Raw genomic sequence first — 25,125 nt, forward strand, 5'->3', positions numbered from 1 at the left:
ATATCTTGTCCATAGGCTACAGGTATACATCGATGTACAGTACGATCTAAACAGTGTTATTTTTACTTGGGCTGTACATCGTTGAAACCTGCGCGCTATCATATTCGCTCTCATTGCCAATGCTCTGCGTTCCCTTTCGATGTCGGCATCATCACGCAGGTCTTCGGTTACCAAATGCCCAAGGTATTTGAAAGACGACACCCTCTTCAGTATCTGCCCATTCAATAAAATAGGAGGGACATACGTTGGGCACTTGCCACCCGCTTTAAAAACCATATACTCGCTTTTGAGCGCATTATATTTATACTTAGATAGAACGATTTTTCTGTGACTCCCGGTCCGCCTGTGTGCAATAGCACATTTAGATAAGAAGAGAATATTTTTTATTCGAAAGCACACAGATAATAAACAATTGTACACTGACATAGAATAATAATAAAGTGCCACGAAATGGCCTCACCTCAGCATAATCAATATAAAAATTTTACCTTCCAATAAAATTGTTATTATTTTGCCTGGTATATCCGAGGTCTTATATAGAGAGTACGTCGTAGACGTCGCATCGGACCGATAGATGGCGCCATCGTTCGTTGTAAGTCGCTCCGGCGTCACACCGCCGCGATGTTGGTAGTCCCGTTTTCCCCACCTGCAACATAAGGCTCCTACGCGCCCCGGCCCGCCACCAGCCACCCTCATTGTTGAGGAGAAGTGCCGACGGTATATTAAGCCTACCAGGAAGGCATCACTCAGACCTCGGATATACCAGGCAAAATAATAACAATTTTATTGGAAGGTAAAATTTTTATATTATTTGTGCCGTTTGTATATCCGAGGTCTTATATAGAGACCTGTTTAATATCTCCTGGTGGCGAGTCAGCTGGCGCGCAAGCCTTTGGTAGCCCTATTGGCATAGCATAGAAGAATAAGTGAATCGGTTGTTGAACCGATTTGATAGATGTATCAGTCGAAATCGCCTTCGATCCGCGAATATCTCGGTGCCAGAAACGCCTAAAGAGATTTTCGTGATGACGTTTAGCTTTAGTCAGCGAATAGTTAGAGAAATGACATTATTATACATTGTAGGCGAGGCTGACTTGAACAAGATACAAAAACCTTAGATACACTTTTATTATTAACAGACACGTTATTTTATCAGGTTATTATAAACCCAATTTCAGACACAAAGTGTGGAAATTAACTGTAAAAGTAGTGTAACTATCTGTACTGTAGCAGGGTAACGTAATTGATACTGCTTTTGTCAACCCTTCGTAAAAATTATCTAAATCAATATTAGCTTTGATATGACTATTTAAAGTCCAACGTCTTACGTCCATATCAAACACAGAAAAAGGTCATCACTCACGCGCCCGAGGGCTATTTGTTACGATACTGGTATTTTCGATCAGACTATTTCGCGTCAAGCGAGCGCGGTTACAAGCGAGACTCCTGAACTCTGAACTCTTTTTAGTGAGGGCATTTGAGGATACTGATCGCTCGGTAAAACTAGCCTAGAAGATGAAAAGTACGAGCGCTGTCGATTGCTACTACACTGGACGGAGGTATCAGTCGATTTCTTCAAGTCAGTCATTGACTCTTAGGGTAATCCATTACCTAATCCAAAACCCGATGCGACGGATTTCTACTTCGTGCAATGAAGGTCGACAGTGTAGACTGAGAGGTGACGTCCGTGTCGCATCGCTGGTGGTTGCTGAACACGTCGTGGTAGCAGGTCAAGGGGTGAATTAAAACACCGCCACACATGCGCGCTTTGAGAGCGTAGGCGGAGCGCAATAATGGCGGTGCACCGCACAAACGCTGGCGTTGCGCCCAGTGGGCACTAGCGGGAACTAACGAGCGCGGATTGCGAGCGCAACGCGCGCGGGACGCGAGCGGAATGCGCGCGCATTCAGCGCGCTGATAGCGTAGCGTTAGCGAAGCGGAATGCGCTTTATGTGTGGCGGAGGCTTAATACGTACCGTTGTACGGCGTAATGCAGGGCTCTCGCAGACGAAGAGGTACGATGACGGGCGAAGCAGAAGAAGGCGAGGTCACCGAAGGTCACTTACTTGGCTCCCAGGGGGTGCATACTGACCTCGTACGACAGTCTGTTGGAGTCAGCAGTTACTGTCGTAGTTACTCGTAACCGAAGAGATGTAGTCCTGCCATCGTACAGCATAACATAACATACAACCGAACTGTGCATAGCATATAGTGCTATGCGAACCTTAATCCGGCTGCATGTCACTTCAGTCGCCAGCGCCACCGCCTGTTGAAGATTATTTTCCATCGGAAGAGCTTTACTTTGTACAATATTCCGATTATTTAAGGTCTTATCGGGCTGCAAATGCAAGCAAAACAGGAGCGATTGGCCTACAGCTATCGGCAGCTGTACGAGGTAATGCTGGAAACCAACCTCCCTCTGTAGACTACGAAAGTTGTGAAATTGATGAAATCAGGTTCTACGATCGAATCAAGCTCTATATTAATTCAGTATAGTCGAGCCAGATGATAACTACTGAAGTCCTCCTGAGTTCCTGGCCCCTTTCGCTTTGAGCTGGAATCTCAAGTTCACTAAGGCGAAGCGGGTTTATTTTTCCCAATTTGTTTATTAGAGGCTCGGCGAATAAGTTAATCTCTCGAATGGACAGGGGGCGCCACAAGCCTCCGGGAAATCGTCGTGTACTTGGAACCCCCGCGGCCAGATTACCGATCGGTTTTGGTGTCCGCCCGGTAAACAGACGCACGCTCAGGATGCAGCACGCTGGCTCGAATTCAGATCTGGACATTCTGAAAGAGTTTTTTTTTTTTAATTCCGCAAACCTTTACGATGTCTTTGACCTACACAATGAGCGACGTACAGGAATCACAGGGTCGTCTCGCGAGGCGCCTCTCCGATTAGATAGCTCGCGAACATCGTCAGGACACCCTCGCAGCAGTGCGGCTCCTCGTCCGGTTATTGACGTCTTACCTCGTTCAACTATGGGTGGCCAAGCCACGTTAGGACGTAGCATCTTTAGAATTTATCTGTTCTCACTTCGGCGACGGAGGAGTCATTGGTCAAAATAGAGTGTAAATACTGTCGAAGTACTTCACGGGAACTGGAAAGAGAAGAGTGGATACCATAGTGTACGGGATGTCAGCTGATAGCGGCGCCCGGCGTCACATTGGAGGGCAGTATCAGCCTGGTCAGCAACAGAGTCTGCAACGATACCGTAGCGGACGGAGCCCGGATATGGTCGTGGCACCATTGTAGGGGAAGACAGTGCTCGCGGTGAGCGTGACATCTTAGGCGCGACGGGCGTTATCAGCGTGGCGGCTAGCAGTACCAAGGGACCACATCAGCAATCTTACCAGCTTGTCACTGCAGCAGACGATGTTACGTTCGGCGGTGAGATTGAGACGGCCGTCGTCAGCTCGAAAGGCGTCTTCGATGCCCCTGTCGCGTCACGCAGTATCGTGCTCGGTGGCCCTCTCGAGGTCGCCGCCGTCAGCGCGGGAGGCACCGGCGCCAGCATGACAGTCAGCTACATCGGTGAACAGCATCAACAGAGTTCGCGGCGTCGTCACGGCAGACGCGGCAGGAAAATTAGCGACGCCTTCGCGGCAGCCGCAGTATTGCGCTCGGTGGCGCGATGAAGGTCGCCGCGTCTGCAATCTTACCTCGTGCGATCGAGGCGACATCAAGGCGCCAGCATCAGCGTGTCGGCCGACGACACCGGTGGAAAACTTCAAGTAGCTTGCGGCGATGTCACGGCAGACGCAGCAGAAGGATTGCGACGCCTGTGCAGCGGTTAACAGTATTACGCTCCGCATCACCACTGAGGCTTGTCACGGCAGACGAACGCTCTGCATCACCATCGAGGCGCCAGCATAAGCGTGGCGGCCAGCGATACTGGTGGACAGCTTCAGCAGGGTCGCGGCGTTTTCACGGCAGATGAGCGCGCTGCATCACCATCGAGGCGCCAGCATAAGCGTGGCGGCCAGCGATACTGGTGGACAGCTTCAGCAGGATCGCGGCGTTGTCACGGCAGATGAGCTCGCTGCATCACCATCGAGGCGCCAGCATAAGCGTGGCGGCCAGCGATACTGGTGGACAGCTACAGCAGGATCGCGGCGTTGTCAGGGCTGACGCACGCTCTGCATTACCATCGAGGCGCCAGCATAACCGTGGCGGCCAGCGATACTGGTGGACAGTCAGCAGGATCGCGGCGTTGTCACGGCAGACGAACGCTCTGCATCACCATCGAGGCGCCAGCATAAGCGTGGCGGCCAGCGATATTGGTGGACAGCTTCAGCAGGCTCGCGGCGTTGTCAAGGCAGACGCACGCTCTGCATCACCATCGAGGCGCCAGCATAAGCGTGGCGGCCAGCGATACTGGTGGACAGCTTCAGCAGGATCGCGGCGTTGTCATGGCAGACGAACGCTCTGCATCACCATCGAGGCGCCAGCATAAGCGTGGCGGCCAGCGATATTGGTGGACAGCTTCAGCAGGCTCTCGGCGTTGTCAAGGCAGACGCACGCTCTGCATCACCATCGAGGCGCCAGCATAAGCGTGGCGGCCAGCGATACTGGTGGACAGCTTCAGCAGGATCGCGGCGTTGTCACGGCAGACGAACGCTCTGCATCACCATCGAGGCGCCAGCATAAGCGTGGCGGCCAGCGATATTGGTGGACAGCTTCAGCAGGCTCGCGGCGTTGTGGCGGGGGCAGAAGGTGGCCGCGCTGGTAGCCTGCATATTGACGACAGATCACTAACGGCGCGGCGCTCGCGTCGGGGCAGCAGCAGACATACTTACAGCGTCGCACGCGACGCCTATGTGGCGGCCACAACGTTGTTCGGCGGCACCGCAGAGATGGCCATCGTTAACGAGGAGGCAACTTCTACGCAACTTCGGCGGCGCCGACGCGGCGGACAACACTGCCGCGGTCAGTGGCGCTATCGCAGCGCTACAGTAAGTTCCGGCGCCGACACGTGGCTTGGGGCCTCCGCACCGAATCGGAAACCGAACATGTTCTTTCTAAAATAATATGAATCTGCTCACCCATTCGTCGGAGAAATTCAAACCTCCTTGGAGCGCGGTATTCCTCCACCGCGCCCTCCGCCGCCGCCGCCGCCGCCGCAGCCCGCAGGTCGCGCAGCACGCGGTCGCGAAGCACGTGGTCCCCGGAGCACGTGGTCCCCGGCGGAGCAACTTACCTACGTTACCGCTTATATTCTCGCGCGAAACTTTTAATACGCGGATAACACTTCCTACTTTAGTCTCGGAAATGCGAATAGTTTAAAAAGAAAACTGATTAACGGTAACGATTTTTGCAGCATGGAACTTTCTTACAAAAAAGTGGGTAGAATCATAAAGCACCGCTCGTTCATTTCTATCGTGAGAACCCCGAAAGACGAATAATGATCGCTAGCGAGGCATAATATATCTCATTATTCAAGAAGAACGAGCGTAAATTAAAAGGGAAGAAAGAATTGACGGTGAAAATTGAAATTGAAAAATTTCATAATTCCGAAACGTTATAAGCCACTTTTTAAATAAAAACACGAATAACTCTGGTTTGACCAGGAGTAACAAGGAAATAGAAACTAAAAGATTAATTTCGAGACACCATGCTGTAAAAATGTTCGAACGGAATACGCGACAACCGGTCACTTCGGCGTTCGACGAAACAATGTGGGTGGCTGGTGGCGGGCCGGGGCGCGTAGGAGCCTTATGTTGCAGGTGGGGAAAACGGGACTACCAACATCGCGGCGGTGTGACGCCGGAGCGACTTACAACGAACGATGGCGCCATCTATCGGTCCGATGCGACGTCTACGACGTACTCTCTATATAAGACCTCGGATATACAAACGGCACAAATAATATTTATTAAAATGTGAACAGTCTACTTTACTAAGTCTTAGGCCTGTTTTAGTTACATTGCGGGCTGTTGAGGTTACATACAATTATGCAGCTGTCAAACACCGCAATGTAATAAAACGTATGCGAGTCTTGTACCGTCTAAATGGGTCCTTAGTAAAGTAACAAAGATATCTGCAAAGAAAGTTATGTTTTTAAGAAAAACAAAGCTTATTTTTCTCTACTCCCGAACTTATTATTCGTCATTTACAGGGTCGTGCATATTTTTTTTTAAACTACGTCGGCGGCAAACAAGCGTACGGCCCGCCTGATGGAAAGCGGTCACCGTAACCTATGGACGCCTGCATCTCAAAGAGTGTCACATGCGCGTTGCCACCCCATTAGAAACTTGTACATTCCCTTTTGCTGTGTTAAATACACATTAATCTTTAAAACCCTACATAAAAGTTTATTCCCCAAAGCTAAGTGCATGGTCGTAGAAAATAGTTATTTGTTTTACAAGGGGGCAAAGTAGTTGTTTAACCGCACGTGCCAATATTGATACCTGAGCAAGCGAAAGATTCCAATATTGAACCGCGAGCGTAGCGAGTGGTTCAAAAAGTGGAATCTTGAGCGTTGCGAGGGTATCAAGGCACGAAGGTTAAACAAACTTTGCCACCGAGTGAAACACAAAATTTTTCACCACACCAACACGGACAAAATACTGACTATAAAACATCAAAATAAATGAAACCCATCAATTTATTCAATATTTGTGATTCAAAATCATCATTTATAGGTAAAATCTAGCAGCCAGATTAAGACATCGAGTTAAAATTCGTATGAAATTACTTTGCCCCCTTGTGAATAAAATGCAATTTTGCTATCTGTTTTCGAATAGCAAAGAAAGCCTTTACCAGTTGGTGTGTGTGAAAAGTATTGTATGCAGCGGTGTTTAACCGAGTCAAAAAATACTGGCGTCTTTATTAACAATTTTTGGCTTCGCCTCAAATTGTTACCCACGCGGCACGCCGCTCGCCTCTTTAAACGCCGGTTGCATAAAATACTATTACCTACTTATCTATATGTAATGATACTCTAAGAACAAATTAAATTATTTTCATAGAAAGTCACTATAAACTGTACGTCACAGAAAAAGTGACCAATGCCTCCAAGTGTACTTGGAATTTTTGACTCTTGCCACCGTGACCCGATGGCCGAGCGGTTTAGGTATCCGTCCGGTAAACGGAGGTTGCTGGTTCTAATCCAACTCGGGACACTTGGAGGCCTTTAGTCACTTTTTATTTGTATGCGACATTTTATTTCAGTTTATATTTAATGATTTAGTTTAGGTACCATAAAAATATACATGTTCATACTTTGGCGGCCGGTTTCATATAACTATAACATCCCTAACTCGCCTACAGTAATAATGCAATGGGTCATCTTTGCCGTGCGTAATCTCTGTGAAAACTGTCCGGAAAATCAGGTATAGTCATTTGTTTTATTGCGTTTTGTATCTTATTGAATAGGCTAGTTTCCTACTAGTCAAATCAGCTTCTTTTTAAGAACTGTCAAAACGATTTGCCAATATGGAATTACTATGAAATACTGAGGAGTGACGTCACGATCAATTTATTTACTTTATATCTTTCTCTTTGACTTATTAAATATAAATTATGTTTAAACATAACTACTGTCCATGTTTTCCTTCTAATTATGTGGTGTTTATTTCGTGCACTGCATAAAATATTTTATTTTAAGTATAGGAAACTAGCCTATTAGAGTTGATTCTTGTTATATAAGTTTCACGTGTCTATCTGTATGTGTGTGTGTGTCTGTCTGTGGCATCGTAGCTCCCGAACGGATGAACCGATTTAGTTTTTTTTGTTTGAAAGCTGAATTAGTCGGAAGTGTTCTTAGCCATGTTTCACTACTATGTCAGGAGTTCTTTCAAAATTTTAATTTTATGATTAGGTTATTTGTCTTGTAGTGGTAGTATGAATGTGTTAACTTTTATGAATTATGATATAGGGTGGACCCGGCCGTAAAAACGAACTGCAACCAGTGGCCCGTTTCTCGAAAGGTACAACCCTTTTATTACAAGCGTGTTTCCACGACAACCCATACGATTTGACAGTTCGCGCACTTGTAATACAAAACTTGTACCTTTCGAGAAACGGGCCCCAGATTGAAATTTATATGTATGATAACTACACTCTGACTGCAGTCTCCATACTAATTGCAGTTGGGTTGCCTTCCGTCAGTATTTAACATTTCTAAACTTACAGGAGGTGATAGCCAAGATGACTCTTCAAGGGCCGGTTGACAACGAGATCTTAAAGGACATGGGCCTGACTCTCAACACTGACGGACAGGGCAACACTATCAAACTGGCGCCTTACCCTAGATAAATATACAGGGTGCTTACAAACGAGATCCTTTAAAATATGATGCTGAGTCTCAACACACAGACAGGGCAGAACTATCAAAGTATCACCGTATCCTAGATAAATATATAGGGCGCCTAAACATACAGGGTGGCCAAAACAATTACCACTACACCGCTTGACAAGTTGACAGACTTTAAAGTGCTAACGCTACATTTTTTCTGCTTAATGTATTTACAACAGTCGCATGTAAACTTGTATATTTATGCAACATGACAAATAAAGTCAAAAATAAAATTAAATGGATATCTCAAATAAGTTTTTTTTTATTTCCTCAAGCCATAAAAGTTATCTAGACTACCAAAGACATATAACTCTGTAAGAGTTAGAAGAATCGACATTAGTTTCTCTACATTATACTTGATCCTATACTAAACATAATAATATTATGCAACGCCGGGCCGTGATCGTCGACATCACCATCCACCATGATGAGAACTCGTGAAAGCCGAGAAGGACAAGTCCAGTAAGTACCTCGACTTGGCTTACGAGATAACCGCCATGTGGGATGTTGATTCGACGATCATTGTCCCGATAGTCGTTTCAGCGAAGGGTCTCGACCAACATCTCGAAAGACTCTCGCTAGGTGGCTGGATCAAGGGTCAGATGCAGAAGACGGTGATCTTGGACACGGCGCGGATAGTCTGACGATTCCTCTCTGCAGCCCTAAACACCGGCAGCTTGGGCCATGCCCTGCTGCTGGCGCCACCCTAGGTTAGGTTTTTCATAATGTTTTTTTTTTTATATTTTTATTGTTTTGTAAATGTAAGTGGTTATCTCACGGTTATCTTTTATACTGACAATGTCGGTGTGCCAGAGTATAATTTTACTAAATTTTTTCGATTTCGCAGGAAGGGGGCAGTCTGTTACTGTTCGTAAGTCGATATATAGCGTTTTTAAATGTAACTAAAACAGCTTTATTTGACAGCTGTCTTGTTGACGTTTGTGTTGTGTCGGTCCCCTTGTTCGCTGTTTTAAAAGTTTATTTCTGATTAAAACCTTCTAAACATGGTTAAAATCGCTCTCCAAATCAGAGCCAACTTAGAATGCATCGAGAAGCTTTATACCAACCATCCGAACTACCAATGGTTCCTAAAACTGAAGTGCAGTAGCTGCGGCGAAGTGTCCGAAAAGTTCCACGATCTCACGGAGGCTGATAAAGTGCCGCAGAAGCACAACCGATCGGAAACAAACCTTTTGATAAAGTGTAAACTGTGCTCCAGGGAAAACAGCATGGATGTCATCGAAGGCAGCAACGGTGAGAGGAGTTTTTGTAAACATAACCTCAATTTTACTGTTATTGTTTTAGACCGACTGGGAACGACATCTTTAATTAACAGTTCAATATTGTGAACACCTGTTTGTCTTTAATTCGTATTTGATAATAGTCAAGTTCAAGTGTAATGAAAAATAAATTCAATATAACATATAGGAATTATGAAATAGAAAAAACAATGTTTGGCAGCATTGCTTTTATTACATTAGATATTGAAAAAAGTGGAGGAGGTATTCATGTTTTTCTTTGTTTCTCTCCAGGTGCATTTACAAATGAAGATGCTGGTAAATTCAAGACGCTGGTAATATTTGACTGCAGAGGTGTGGAGCCTGTAGACTTTGAGCCTAAATCTGGATGGATTGCGGAGGCTGAAGAAAATGGTATATACTTGTCTTATTGTAATTCTAAAGGCTTGGAATGCCTGTCATTTTGAAAGCAGAACAATATTTTTTCCTTGAAATTGTAATTGTAGGATTGTTTGTATATTGTTACACACAGTCTAAAGCCATTATAGACTTAAATATTGACATAGGTAAATAGTAGTCTATGTTGTATAATTTTCATAAGAACTAAAAATTTCAAAATGTCGGGTATTTTTCTTAAGTTTGGTAATCACAAAGCTGACCCCAGGCTCCCATGAGCCGGGATAATGCAAGGAGGATGATTTCAATAAGTAGTATCAACAAATTTATACTCTTGGCCACAAACTCAGCACAGCTTTCCTAACATTTTCATATATGAAATAAAAACTATGGAAACGGATTAAATCGCGTATAATGAATATTAATAAATATAATATTAATGTTAAGAGCGTTATAACATTTCGGCGTCGGGTGAAATTAGGTATTTTACCCGCCGCGCGAGCCCAATATGCCGACCCTTTCTAGCACGTCTTATCACTCGCTCGCACTACAATAATGGACAAAACAATCTTGATCCTGCCTATGGAATTTTGATAATAACCACAATCTACTATCTCGATATAAACTTTTGATTTCTAATAAACATTATTTTGTACGAAAAGACTAGAATATAGCGCAAAATAATATTAATTACGTTAAAATTTATTTAAAAATTTAAAGTAATAATTATAAACTGTGATCATATTTAAGTAGATCCCATCCCAAATGTTTGCTTTTGTTATATGATAAGTATTAGAGTAAAGTATATATTAATATGATGATAAAATAAGTCAAATATAATTCTAATTACTTCAAGGTGTTACTCAAGGTCTGATGATGGAGAGAGATTGTGGTCACCAAAAATCAACTCGCATATTTGAATAACATAAAAAAAACGAAGTGGTTCAGTTACATGGGTTTAATGGTACCGGTGACCACCATCTGGCTCCAACATCAGACCCTCAGTACCACCTCTTGTCAAAGGTCTTATTAAGAAGAAGTAAGAACCCAATGAGCCTGATTACTAAATGGTTTAGTTACATGGATCACTGGTACTGGTGACCACCATCTGGCTCCATCATCAGACCCTGAGTACCACCTCTTGTCAAAGGTCTTATTGAGACGATCCCAATGAGCCTAAAGACGATGTGGTTTAGTCATATGGTTCATTGGTACTGGTAATCACCATCTGTCTCCATCATCAGACCCTGAGTACCACCTCTTGTCGACGGTCTTGTTGAGACGATTTCAATGAGCCTACATACGAAGTGGTTTAGTTCCATGGTTCATTGGTACTGGTGACCACAATCTGGTCCCATCATCAGACCCTGAGTACCACCTCTTGTTAAAGGTCTTATTGAGATGAACCCAATAAGGCTAAACACAAAGTGGTTTAGTCATATGGTTCATTGGTACTGGTGACAACCATCTGTCTCCATCATCAGACCCTGAGTACCACCTCTTGTCAAAGGTCTTGTTGAGACGAACCCAACGAGCCTAAACACGAAGTCGTTTACTTACATGGTTCACTGGTACTGGTGACCACCTTCTGGCTCCATCATCAGATCCCGAGTACCACCTCTTGTCAAAGGTCTTATTGAGACGATCCCATTGAGCCTAAATACGAAGTGGTTTAGTCATATGGTTCATTGGTACTGGTGACCACCATCTGGCTCCATCATCAGACCCTGAGTACCACCTTTTGTCAAAGGTCTTGTTGAGACGAACCCAACGAGCCTAAACACGAAGTCGTTTACTTACATGGTTCACTGGTACTGGTGACCACCTTCTGGCTCCATCATCAGATCCCGAGTACCACCTCTTGTCAAAGGTCTTATTGAGACGATCCCATTGAGCCTAAATACGAAGTGGTTTAGTCATATGGTTCATTGGTACTGGTGACCACCATCTGGCTCCATCATCAGACCCTGAGTACCACCTCTTGTCAAAGGTCTTGTTGAGACGAACCCAACGAGCCTAAACACGAAGTCGTTTACTTACATGGTTCACTGGCACTGGTGACCACCTTCTGGCTCCATCATCAGATCCCGAGTACCACCTCTTGTCAAAGGTCTTATTAAGACGATCCCATTGAACCTAAATACGAAGTGGTTTAGTCATATGGTTCATTGGTACTGGTGACCACCATCTGGCTCCATCATCAGACCCTGAGTACCACCTCTTGTCAAAGGTCTTGTTGAGACGAACCCAACGAGCCTAAACACGAAGTGGTTTACTTACATGGTTCACTGGTACTGGTGACCACCTTCTGGCTCCATCATCAGATCCCGAGTACCATCTTGATGTGTCTTATCATCTTGACCGTATTGTAATTTTCGCATATTTATCATCATAACGTTGTAATACTTTAACATTCAAACATAACAAAATATTACAAAAGCAAATATTTACGGATCTAGGATCAAATTCGTTGGTCGCTGTTTACACACACACAATGCGAGGATAGCCCGTGTATAAACAAGGCGTCCGACCCACACAACGATAAATATTCTCGACGTTTGCGATGAAAACTCGGAGAGCGAAGCGACATACGTCTCACCTCCTCGAGCTCCGGCGCGGCACTGAAATCGCAGGCGTCCGTCGCCGGTAAAATAGCGACAGGAAGGCTAGTTTTCAAAAAATTGGCAAAAAATCATGATAAAATATTATAACGACAAATGGATAACAGCAATTTAAGCACATTGTGCAGATTATTTATATACTAAAATAACTTCGATAACATGTAGATTTTCTGAGAAATGATCACTTGTTTCGATGTATTTTCAAGACAAAATTGAGTTCGTTTTACTTTCAATTTCTCAATTTCAAAGGATTAAATGATAAATATTGTTTAATGGGCCTAAACTACAAGATATTAGGAATTTAAATTTACCGCATTTATGAGAGTGAGCTTATCAAATTGTACATAATAAGAGCTCCGAAATCTGTGCTTCGCGCGGTTTTTCCTAAACGAGCATCAGAAAAAAAATCATTACTAATTGAAAAAGCTTTTTCTTCCATATGTTTTTTAATGAACCGACAGTTAATTAGATTTTCTAACTGAAACAAGTACTTTTACTGTCTTTTAGTATGAGTAAAGTGTACAATTTTGCCGATAAATATTGTACATTTTACAATATATCGCCTTTTTTTGTCATAGCGCTCTTAATATTTCTTGTAAGTGGGTAGCTTTTGCACATTTTAATTTTTCCTCAGTCACCCGTTGACCACGAACGCTGTAAAGAGTTCGAAACGTCGGGATGTATTTTGAAATTCATTATACGCGATTTAATCCGTTTCCATAGTTTTTATTTCATGAGTAACTATCGCGGTAACCGAAGACAATATTATTATTATTTTTTTTTTAATACCACGTCAGTGGCAAACAGGTATACGGCCAGAACTATCAAAGTACGCCTAACGCAAAGGCGCCTAAACATACAGGGTGGCCAAAACAATTACCACTACACCGCTTGACAAGTTGACAGACTTTAAAGTGCTAACGCTATATTTTTTCTACTTAATGTATTTACAACAGTCGCATGTAAACTTGTATATTTATGCAACATGACAAATAAAGTCAAAAATAAAATTAAATGGATATCTCAAATAAGTTTTTTTTTATTTCCTCAAGCCTCTGTTGAAAATCCAAAACCATTTCATAAAAGTTATCTAGACTACCAAAGACATATAACTCTGTAAGAGTTAGAAGAATCGACATAGTTTCTCTACATTATACTTGATCCTATACTAAACATAATAATATTATGCAACGCCGGGCCGTGATCGTCGACATCACCATCCACCATGATGAGAACTCGTGAAAGCCGAGAAGGACAAGTCCAGTAAGTACCTCGACTTGGCTTACGAGATAACCGCCATGTGGGATGTTGATTCGACGATCATTGTCCCGATAGTCGTTTCAGCGAAGGGTCTCGACCAACATCTCGAAAGACTCTCGCTAGGTGGCTGGATCAAGGGTCAGATGCAGAAGACGGTGATCTTGGACACGGCGCGGATAGTCTGACGATTCCTCTCTGCAGCCCTAAACACCGGCAGCTTGGGCCATGCCTCGCTGCTGGCGGCACCCTAGGTTAGGTTTTTCATAATGTTTTTTTTTATATTTTTATTGTTTTGTAAATGTAAGTGGTTATCTTTTATACTGACAATGTCGGTGTGCCAGAGTATAATTTTACTATTTTTTTTCGATTTCGCAGGAAGGGGGCAGTCTGTTACTGTTCGTAAGTCGATATATATAGCGTTTTTAAATGTAACTAAAACAGCTTTATTTGACAGCTGTCTTGTTGACGTTTGTGTTGTGTCGGTCCCCTTGTTCGCTGTTTTAAAAGTTTATTTCTGATTAAAACCTTCTAAACATGGTTAAAATCGCTCTCCAAATCAGAGCCAACTTAGAATACATCGAGAAGCTTTATACCAACCATCCGAACTACCAATGGTTCCTAAAACTGAAGTGCAGTAGCTGCGGCGAAGTGTCCGAAAAGTTCCACGATCTCACGGAGGCTGATAAAGTGCCGCAGAAGCACAACCGATCGGAAACAAACCTTTTGATAAAGTGTAAACTGTGCTCCAGGGAAAACAGCATGGATGTCATCGAAGGCAGCAACGGTGAGAGGAGTTTTTGTAAACATAACCTCAATTTTACTGTTATTGTTTTGGACCGACTGGGAACGATATCTTTAATTAACAGTTCAATATTGTGAACACCTGTTTGTCTTTAATTCGTATTTGATAATAGTCAAGTTCAAGTGTAATGAAAAATAAATTCAATATAACATATAGGAATTATGAAATAGAAAAAACAATGTTTGGCAGCATTGCTTTTATTACATTAGATATTGAAAAAAGTGGAGGAGGTATTCATGTTTTTCTTTGTTTCTCTCCAGGTGCATTTACAAATGAAGATGCTGGTAAATTCAAGACGCTGGTAATATTTGACTGCAGAGGTGTGGAGCCTGTAGACTTTGAGCCTAAATCTGGATGGATTGCGGAGGCTGAAGAAAATGGTATATACTTGTCTTATTGTAATTCTAAAGGCTTGGAATGCCTGTCATTTTGAAAGCAGAACAATATTTTTTCCTTGAAATTGTAGTTGTAGGATTGTTTGTATATTGTTACACACAGTCTAAAGCCATTATAGACAAACTTAAATATTGACATAGGTAAATAGTAGTCTATGTTGTATAATTTTCATAAGAACTAAAAATTTCAAAATGTCGGGTATTTTTCTTAAGTTTGGTAATCACAAAGCTGACCCCAGGCTCCCATGAGCCGGGATAATGCAAGGAGGATGATTTCAATAAGTAGTATCAACAAATTTATACTCTTGGCCACAAACTCAGCACAGCTTTCCTAACATTTTCATATATGAAATAAAAACTATGGAAACGGATTAAATCGCGTATAATGAATATTAATAAATATTCATTAATAAATATAATATTAATGTTAATATTTCTTGTAAGTGGGTAGCTTTTGCACATTTTAATTTTTCCTCAGTCACCCGTTGACCACGAACGCTGTAAAGAGTTCGAAACGTCGGGATGTATTTTGAAATTCATTATACGCGATTTAATCCGTTTCCATAGTTTTTATTTCATGAGTAACTATCGCGGTAACCGAAGACAATATTATTATTATTTTTTTTTTAATACCACGTCAGTGGCAAACAGGTATACGGCCCGCCTGATGGAAAGCGGTCACCGTAACCTATGGACGCCCGCAACTCCAAGGGGTGTCACGTGCGCGTTGCCGACCCATTAGAAACTTGTACACTCCTTTTTTGAAGAACCCCATACTGTAGTTCATCGGGAATACACATGTTAGTTATAGCGAATCTCTAATCCACCATAAATTTCAAACACTCAGTAACCGTCGAGATATCGCAGATTCCGTCTTACTCTATAAAATTATGCGCAATGTATTAGATGTCCCCTCACTACTACACCAAATACAGCTCAGAGTTCCCCGTAGACGTCAGCGCCACTGTCAGAAGAAAAGATTATTCTCGATTCCCAACAGTAGAACGTGTTATGCACAAAATATGTTCATAAGACGTGCCTGCAAACTATTTAACGAAAATGTCAAGCTTTCTAACATAGATATATTCACTTGTTCCATCAATACTTTAAAACGTGCTTTTGTTTAGGTAATAATGTACCTTTTCCTTTTCTTACGCTCTCAAATGTTTAGTTTTGGTTAAGTAACATTTAAAAAAAACAGACTGTGATTTTATGTAACAAATTAATGAAACTCTAGGTCTATATACTTTAACAATATTGTATAAGTACTGTTTGTAAACGACTGTATGTTTCTAAAATATAATAAATAAATAAATAAATACCTCGACAGGGAGCTCATTCCACAGCCGGAGCGTTCGTGGGAGGAAATTCCTCTGAAACCGCACGGTGCGCGACCATTTAGGTTGCAAGGTGTGTGGATGAGCGCCCTGTCGATGGCGAGCGGTGCGATGATGAAAAGTGGCCGTTGGCATCATGTCAAACAGTTCTTCAGAACACAACCCATTGTACAGGCGATAGAACACACATAAGGAGGCGAAGTCCCTCCTTAGACTTAAGGGTTCAATACCGCCTGTGAGTTTGGGATCGTCGACAATTCGTACAGCGCGTCTCTGGATCGAGTCAAAGGGTCCAAGCTGGTATTCAGGTGCTCCTGCCCAAAGGTGACAGCAGTACTCCATGTGGGGTCTAACTTGCGACTTGTACAAGAGCAGTCTTTGCCCCGGAGTAAAGTATTCCCTCGCTCTGTTGAGCACACCGAGCTTTTTGGATGCCAACGCAGCTTTCCCTTCCAAGTGACAACGGAATTGGACGCTACTCGAAATGTCGACTCCGAGGATCCCAATACTTCCTGACAAGGTAAGGGCTGTGCCTTGAAACTGTGGAACCACAGTAAATGGGGTTTTCTTAGCGGTGAACGCACACACCTGTGTCTTAGTGGGATTGAAACAGACTAGGTTGTCCCGACCCCACACCGAGACTCCGGACAGAATCCTCTCGATGTCCGACACAAGCTTTTCACGACTTTCTAGCACCACTGAACGAGGGATATTAGCACGGCCCGTGTAAAATGTATCCCCAGTACTGTCATCCGCATAGCAATGGATGTCGCCGATAGACAACATGTCATTGTCATTTTCATATATTTTCATACTTACATTTTTTTTTCTTATAGGTAAAAACTTTGAAGACGTTGATCTCACGGAGAAGGAATGGGTAGACTACGATGAGAAGAACAAAACCTCTGTAGGAGTCTACGAGTTGGAATGGCAGTTCATCAAAGTCAAATAAGTGCTTTTAATTTTATCTTATAAATAATTAATTTACGGTGTAACTATATATTATTAATAAACCATGCTCATGAATTTCAGTATGGTTTTACATACATTACTCATACCTACTCAACAGATTTTATCACATTCACTACAAGACAAAAAAATGGCGCACTACGTCAGAAACAAACGGGGTTATCAACCTTTACCAATTCCTAATGTTATTTGTTTTGACATGTGCCGTCAATCACTTGACACTAACTTGAATGTAATTCTTAAGGGTCTGTCACACTAATAAATTAATTTACAATGTATCAAAACGATGAAAACATTCTTCTTGCAAATTTAACTAAGTCGCTTTTCGGTGAAGGAAAACATTATGAGGAAACCTGACTAATTCCAATACGGTCTAGTTACCCTTCGGGTTGGAAGGTCAGGTGGCAGTCGCTTTCGTAAAACTAGTGCCTACACCAAATCTTGGGATTAGTTCAAAGCCAAAAGCCTATACCAAATGGGTCTTTTGTTACCTGATGTAATAAATAAATTAAATTAAATTAAATTAAAGCGGACCCCAGACTTCCATGAGCCGTGGAAAATGCCGGGATAACGCAAGGATGATGATGTTTTTTTTATTGCTAAGTAACACAAAACACTTAATGACTCTTACAATAACTTCGCCAAACTGCGAAACAATTTGTATGCAATTTGTTTGGTGATACAACATACATTTGTCAACCTTTGGCATGGCGCTGTGAGTCAATTAAATGTTTTATAAACAGTTATAATATAAACTTTAGGCCACTGTTCATGTCAACAAAAACCGGCCTATATATTTTCCAGTTTATATAACCTAGCAACCTTCAAATTAAGGGTGAACAGGTACCAGGGCGAGCTCACTCTATCGTAGGCCACGTCTTCGCCTCGGCTAGTCTGTGGCTATGAGTGAGCCCATTTATTCTAAAAAAAAAAAACGATTTTGGGATCTCTATCTATATAATGGCTCTAGCGATTTCGATAATGTTTGCTATAAAAGATTTTCGGGAATTGTATGTAAATATATATATTTCAGAGTTTTGAGATAAGAGTGCAATTCCTCAGTTTCCTCCGTTTTACTTATTTTAAAATATAGGTAACAGTTGCAATCTTGAGATATTGAGTAAACCAGTAGAGTACCAAAATCCCGAGAAAAAATCCTTTTGTTCCGACACTTGGTCTATGCGATCTGACAACGCTAATACTTGAAGATCCCCACACTACAAACACCAACCAACACTACAAAACTTTTTTTTTAGAAGCGCTGGTGCTGGTGGCCTAGCGGTAAGAGCGCGCGTGTGACTTTCGATCCGGAGGTCGCGGGTTCGAACCCGGCTCGTACCAATGAGTTTTTCTGAACTTATGTGCGAAATGTCATTTGATATTTGCCAGTCGCTTTTCGGTGAAGGAAAACATCGTGAGGAAACCGGACTAATTCCAATAAGGCCTAATTACCCTTCGGGTTGGAAGGTCAGATGGCAGTCGCTTTTGTAAAAACTAGTGCCTACGCCAAATCTTGAGATTAGTTGTCAAAAGCGGACCCCATGCTCCCATGAGCCGTGGCAAATGCCGGGATAACACAAGGAGGATGATGATGTTGAATAACACTTTTTTATGTCTATGTCTATTGTCTATGTCAATGAAAGCGCAAAGGAAATAGTTAGCTAAATTAGAACAGTGTGGAACAGTATTTGGAATTCGATCAATGCACAGATTAACTTGTTCGCACGGTGCGTGCACTCATGTTTACATATTGCTTACTCGAGCGGTGTCTTAGTTCCTGCCGCTTCCGAAGCTACGCACGCTAGTGGCCGGAAAACATTCCCTTACTGAGGAAATGTTTGGAAAAGTATGCCGTTGGGAAATGAGACTACATAGAAATGTGGGGTTTATACCTCAAAAAAAAAAAACACCCGAACCGTGGTAAAAACAAATGACGGCGCCGCAGATTTAAAGTAGGGGTTCTACGGGGAGGACCTTCGCCGATGAGCAAATGCGCCCAAGAGAATTAATTTAGAACTGGATTTTTTATACTGTGTTCTTTATATTTTCAATGTAATATAATTCAGGCACAGAAGGCCATATGAGGAGTGTCTTTTCAAAAGGGCTTATTTCCATTTTTTCTTTTTTTTTAAACTATGAATGCAGTTTTTTTAGTATAGAAAATTACGTGTTGTTTTGAGATTAAAGCTCAAAAAGTCTCGCCTTGATCTTTAAAAAAAAGAGTAACATCAAAGTTTAGAACACATTTTGAAAAATGTGTAATGATTATTTATGTGGATAAACCAATGTATGTAGTACAACAACATTGATATCAACTAACTTAATACAATATCCAAAAATAGAATAAAACTATTTTAAAATAATAACATTTACGCTACAAGGCCACAACAAAAGGGCTTAATTCCCAAAAGTTCGCATCAAAAGTGCTTAATTCTCAAAAACATATGGTAATTAAATATTTATTTAGGTACACATGTTACGTTTGATGTAATCATAGCATTAACGTCAACTTACAATATTACAATTTTGCAAGTTAAATATTAATTTCAAAATCAATACCGTGGAATTATGTTTTTCTCGATTTCCCAAAAAAAGTTCAAAGTGGAAATAAGCCCTTTTGAAAAGACACTCAAGGATAAACCAATGTATGTAGTACAACAACATTGATATCAACTAACTTAATACAATATCCAAAAATAGAATAAAACTATTTTAAAATAATAACATTTACGCTACAAGGCCACAACAAAAGGGCTTAATTCCCAAAAGTTCGCATCAAAAGTGCTTAATTCTCAAAAACATATGGTAATTAAATATTTAATGATATTGAGATTCATATTATCTTTTTCTTCTGTGACAATTTGATATGTTTTCTCTGAAGAAGAACGACGTATTATTAAGCAATAATATAATTTATTGAAATTAATTGCCATAGAGTACCTAGTCTGTTCATATTCTTTGATGAATACTTTTGCATGTTAAATTGTATCTTGTTATTTAATGCATGTTAGTTATAAGATGTAATGTTTTGAAAAGAAGTTGCCCGCCGAGTTTCTTGCCGGTCCCATAGTGGATACCCCCCTCCCAACTGAGGGGGGACTGAAATCTTCTCGAGGCTGAGGCGTAGGGTTAGAGCCGGCGTAGCTTTATTTGACGTTCATATGCGCATTGTAATATGCCTACTTGAAAAATAAATATTTCATTTTCATTTTCATTTTTCATTTTCATTTATTTAGGTACACATGTTACGTTTGATGTAATCATAGCATTAACGTCAACTTACAATATTACAATTTTGCAAGTTAAATATTAATTTCAAAATCAATACCGTGGAATTATGTTTTTCTCGATTTCCCAAAAAAAGTTCAAAGTGGAAATAAGCCCTTTTGAAAAGACACTCCTCATATGTGCTCTAAAATAATGTAGTTTTACAATATACCTAACATATGTCGTGGACCCTTTGGATGTGTTGTAACTTTTCGCCTCTCGAATTTCACCATTTCCGCACTTGTATCGTAGTATAACTTACTAGTAAAATAGAACTACATGTAAATAGGTAATTCACGCCGCGGCTCGTGTCGATTTACTATTATTCTAGTTACTTTATACGGCCCGTAAAAAGAGTTTTGGTTAGTTCAGTTTTTTCTCGTAATTATTTTTATTTCCTGATGGATGCGATTTTTACAATGTTGTTTATTGCGCCCAGATATGGCTTTCTGCGACTTTCTAACTTAGGTAGTAAACGAACGATGTAGAGTTAATACCAAAATAAGTAGGTAGCAATTTTGACTGGCAGCGCAAATCTATCTAATACCTTTAAACGAGCAATTTTTGTATATTTATTTATAGGTATATACTGGCGGTGTCGGAAACAGCTCTAACGATTTCGCTGAAATTTGTTATTATTTGGCCTTTTCAGGGGTGAAATATCGATCTGCCTTAGTCTTAAGGCCCCAGGGAAAGACGAATTTTCTAGTTTTTATGCGTTTTTCTTTCGCATTATTAAACGCAAAATATGGTATATCATCTAAAAATACGATATAATAAGCTCGTTCGCGCACAGGTCGGGTTTATCACAGTCGTTGCCAAGTTGCCAACTTTGCTTGATCTGACTCTGACTAAAAGTACTTTATAACCGACGTTAGAAACACAGTATTTTACCAACACTGTTCTCCTCTAAACATTGTACTAAAACACAACTTTAAAAAATACGTAGCGTTCACACCCGTTAACACATCGTAAAAAACCGATGTTACAATACGTAACGCTTTTTTGTGCGTCCACACACCGTGCCATCTATAAAGTCGTATGTACACTCTCGTTTCGTACTAACCCGTCTTTCGGCACGGTTACGGCAGATATCGTGTCTCATTGAGTATCGTCGCGTGTGTGGGTACATGCTTCCCTTTCCGCAGGCCTGTAGCGGTGTTTTCTATCGAAAGTGGACGAATTTTCTTGCTTTAGGTTTTCTTACTTTTCTCTGTATTTATTTACATTCTCTATTAGGCTAGGGTTTTTATATTATGTAGAGGTATATAGAAATAAAATATAAAAACACTTGCAAAACAATTATCATCCTCCTTGCGTTATCCCGACATTCGCCACGGCTCATGAGAGCCTTGGGTCCGCTTTGACAACTAATCCTAAGTTTTTTTTTTATAAAAGGGCTTACTCTTGGCCACAGACTAACCAAAGGCAAAGACGTGGCCTACGATGGAGTGACCCAGAAGATGCCTGTTTACTCTTGATTTGGCGTAAGTATAGACAATAGGTTTATGAAAGTTTTACAAAACATATATAAACACATTACATGAACCTAACCTAGGGTGCCGCCAGCAGCGGGGCAATGTCCAATGTCCAAGTTGCCCTAGAGACTATCCGCGCTGTCCAATATCACCGCCTTCTGCATCTGGCCCTTGATCCAGCCACCTTAGCGAGTCTCTCAAGATGTTGGTCGAGACTCTCCGCTATGAGATCTTTACTTTTCTTACCGTTATGTTTGTTCCCACGTGGTGACGGGTTAAAAATTTCACCACCCCTTTTCCTCCCGTAGATGTCTTAAGTCGACTGTGGGATAGTGGGTTTAATTGTGATGGGGGCGGTTGGTTAGCAACCTGACATTGCAATCAGTAACACAATTTTAGTTTTCTTTCATACACACATACATATAATCACGCATGTATCCTATAAAAGGGTAGGCAGAGCTCATGAACTACTCAAGTGACAGTGCCACTCTTGGCAATAAGGGGCTGAAAGAAATCGGAATTGTGACATTGCAGTGATAGGTTGCCAGCTTCTCGCCTACGCCACAATTTAATCCATATCCCACTGTCTACTTCTACGACACCCACGGGAAGGAAGGGGGTGGTGAAATTTTTAACCCACGGGGGTCAACACACGGGGGGGTTCTTTCAATCTTTAATTACGAAGAGTTGCATTGGAGCATTGGAACTTGAGCAGTTTCATGGCTCTGCCGACCCCTTTTGAGAATAAAGGGGGGGACATTATGTATGTATTATTATGTTTGTTTATTTTTACAGTTATTTCAACAGTTTAGACGTGGAATTCATTATATGTAGGCATATTAGAACGTTCGAACGCACATATCGCGTGCTTTTATTACTTCTAAGAATTACTTATTTATTGTACTCGTAATGTTCTAAATGTGACATTACGTTGATTACACACACAATACATACATACATAGAAAGGACATTGTACCGTTTAAAATTATTTTATTTTTAAAAATTTGGATTGATTTTTCACGGAAAGAAAGGGGGTTATATTTTTAACCCGTTAACACACGGGGACGGGGGTTTTTATATTTTAATGAAACGTCTACTTTAACCTCAAAGAGTAACCGCCATCGCCATCTGATGTGTCTGAGAATACGAGTAATAAACGGTCAGCTTTGAACATTTTAACTATGCTACCGAATATTATAAGGACTGTTACAGGTATTTCGCGATTACGTCTTTTCCGATTGTGCTAATAAAGGACGTCAATAAAATTCAGAACAAATATTAACCCTTACCGCGCAATTCACTAGACTACTGCTATAGCTACTTACTTACTATGTACTTACTTGGCTGGCGCGATAACCCAAAATGAATTCCGGCCCCCAACACAAGAGCACGCCATTTTGCTCGGGTCTTGAGCGGTATCTCACCAGCTTTCGCCGACACTGAGCTCACGGAGGTTTACGTCCACTCTATCCGCGCGACGATATTTTGGGTGACCAGCAAGATGGCGTCCATTCGGTCTTCCCAAGTAGGCTCTTTTGACTGACCCATCCTTTCAAGGTGACCCAGCCAACGGAGACGATGCGCTTTGGCTTCACCTATTATATTTGGCTCGGCTACTAAGCTCCTTAATCTCATTCTTTCGGATCATCCAACTCATCATCTCTTAAGGGCGTTCCCTGCGCTAATGACCTTCGATTTGAATCCATTGATGTTATGATAGTTTCTAAAGCCTATCATATTAATAGCATCGTCTTTATTATTTCTGTGATATTTGGCATCAAAGTTGAACAATTTTATGGTTTTTTGGTCGTAACTTTTGTTTTAATTATAAAAAATTAAAATATCTCTTGAATTTTTAGAAAAGTCAAAGGTAAATCCAAACATGTCAATTTCATGTATGTAACACCCTTACATACAAATTTCGATAAAAGTGTTTTTAGACCATATTTAAAAAAAAATAAAAAAATTAGTGTGATTTTTTTTTTCAAAATATGGCTCTTACGAATAAAGATGATTGAAGAACCGATGGCCGTTGGTCTTATAATTCTAACAGCAGTGCAAATTTAGGAGTTTCAACTCAAAACTTGTCAAAAATCGATGAAAATCGTGTGGAGCCTTAACGGGCTATAGTTAGAGAGTACTAATTGTCTGAAAGCGACAGTGCGCTATGATTAGCGCTATCGCTTACTGGGTGAACGGCTGGCCCGTCACACCACGCGCACCTTATTACAGAGAGACTACCAGTGTACGCTAGAATATGTTACTCATTTAACTTGGCTAAATAATGTGTACCACGCGACGTAATTTAAATGTCAATGACTGAAAAACGCCGTTGCGGTTTCACGACGAATGACCTGAATTTGTAAATCTCATACGTTCATCATCGTATTTTTAAGAGCCATCTCGTCTGTGGAGTAATCGCTATTCGGTTCAACCAAACCAAAATGACAACCGACCGGCGACTATTTTGTCGCCCTGTGCGCACTTGCATTGAAAGTATTGAAACCAATAGGGAAGGAGACAGTTGCGTCGCATGCTTGTCGCCGAACCCGCAGACAAAAAAGTTGCGTCGCAACGTGTGCGCACTTTCATACTATCCCATAGACCGATGATGTGAGCGACAAAAAAGTCGCAGCCAAAAGTCGCCCGTGTGCGCGCTCTCTAACTGGTATATATTCTTAACATGCTGCAATTATCCTTAATAGTTATTTGTTGTACAAGGGTGCAAAGTTGTATTTTAACGCCGAGTGTGGAATTGAAAAACGAGTTAAAGGATCCTTAGTTGAACCACGAGCGAAGCGAGTTATTAAATAGAATCCTGAACTTATTTTTTAAGTACAACATTATAAATTCACCCGAGTGTAACACAAAACTTTTCCCCTCACTATAGCGAGGAAAGTACAACGCAAAAAACGCATTTATCACTGCTTCCAGTAGTTCCACAGGTGGTAAAACATCGTCATCACTAGATTCACTCACTTTATCAATTTTAAAGCAGAAAAAATAAAAAAAATGACTATATTCAAGGTCAAATTACTTTATCCACTAGTGGATAAAATGCGTTT

The 25,125-nt window shown here is 41.4% G+C and overlaps 2 protein-coding genes across 2 annotated transcripts; both read left to right on the forward strand.

Moving 5' to 3' along the window:
• Positions 1–9,229: 9,229 nt before the first annotated feature.
• On the forward strand, positions 9,230–10,002 carry LOC125235791 (UPF0587 protein GA18326-like). Its single transcript, XM_048142377.1, has 2 exons — positions 9,230–9,551; positions 9,830–10,002. Exons 1-2 carry the CDS (start codon positions 9,302–9,304, stop codon positions 10,000–10,002), a joined length of 423 nt encoding a protein of 140 aa, XP_047998334.1. The 5' UTR covers positions 9,230–9,301.
• Positions 10,003–14,289: 4,287 nt separating this feature from the next.
• Positions 14,290–17,372, forward strand: LOC125235980 (UPF0587 protein GA18326-like). The gene is made up of 3 exons (XM_048142650.1): positions 14,290–14,596; positions 14,875–14,994; positions 17,183–17,372. Exons 1-3 carry the CDS (start codon positions 14,347–14,349, stop codon positions 17,296–17,298), a joined length of 486 nt encoding a protein of 161 aa, XP_047998607.1. The 5' UTR covers positions 14,290–14,346; the 3' UTR covers positions 17,299–17,372.
• Positions 17,373–25,125: the final 7,753 nt, after the last annotated feature.

This window comes from Leguminivora glycinivorella, chromosome 18 (genome assembly GCF_023078275.1).
Source record: "Leguminivora glycinivorella isolate SPB_JAAS2020 chromosome 18, LegGlyc_1.1, whole genome shotgun sequence".
NCBI classification, from domain to species: Eukaryota; Metazoa; Arthropoda; class Insecta; order Lepidoptera; family Tortricidae; genus Leguminivora; species Leguminivora glycinivorella.

Bases quoted from the DNA above. Each gene is read 5' to 3' on its own strand.
- LOC125235791 (XM_048142377.1), top strand. From the start codon at position 9,302: ATGGTTAAAATCGCTCTCCAAATCAGAGCCAACTTAGAATGCATCGAG. The intron at 9,552-9,829 runs GTGAGAGGAGTT...GTTTCTCTCCAG, and splicing joins TGTCATCGAAGGCAGCAACG to GTGCATTTACAAATGAAGAT.
- LOC125235980 (XM_048142650.1), top strand. From the start codon at position 14,347: ATGGTTAAAATCGCTCTCCAAATCAGAGCCAACTTAGAATACATCGAG. The intron at 14,597-14,874 runs GTGAGAGGAGTT...GTTTCTCTCCAG, and splicing joins TGTCATCGAAGGCAGCAACG to GTGCATTTACAAATGAAGAT. The intron at 14,995-17,182 runs GTATATACTTGT...TTTTTCTTATAG, and splicing joins TGCGGAGGCTGAAGAAAATG to GTAAAAACTTTGAAGACGTT.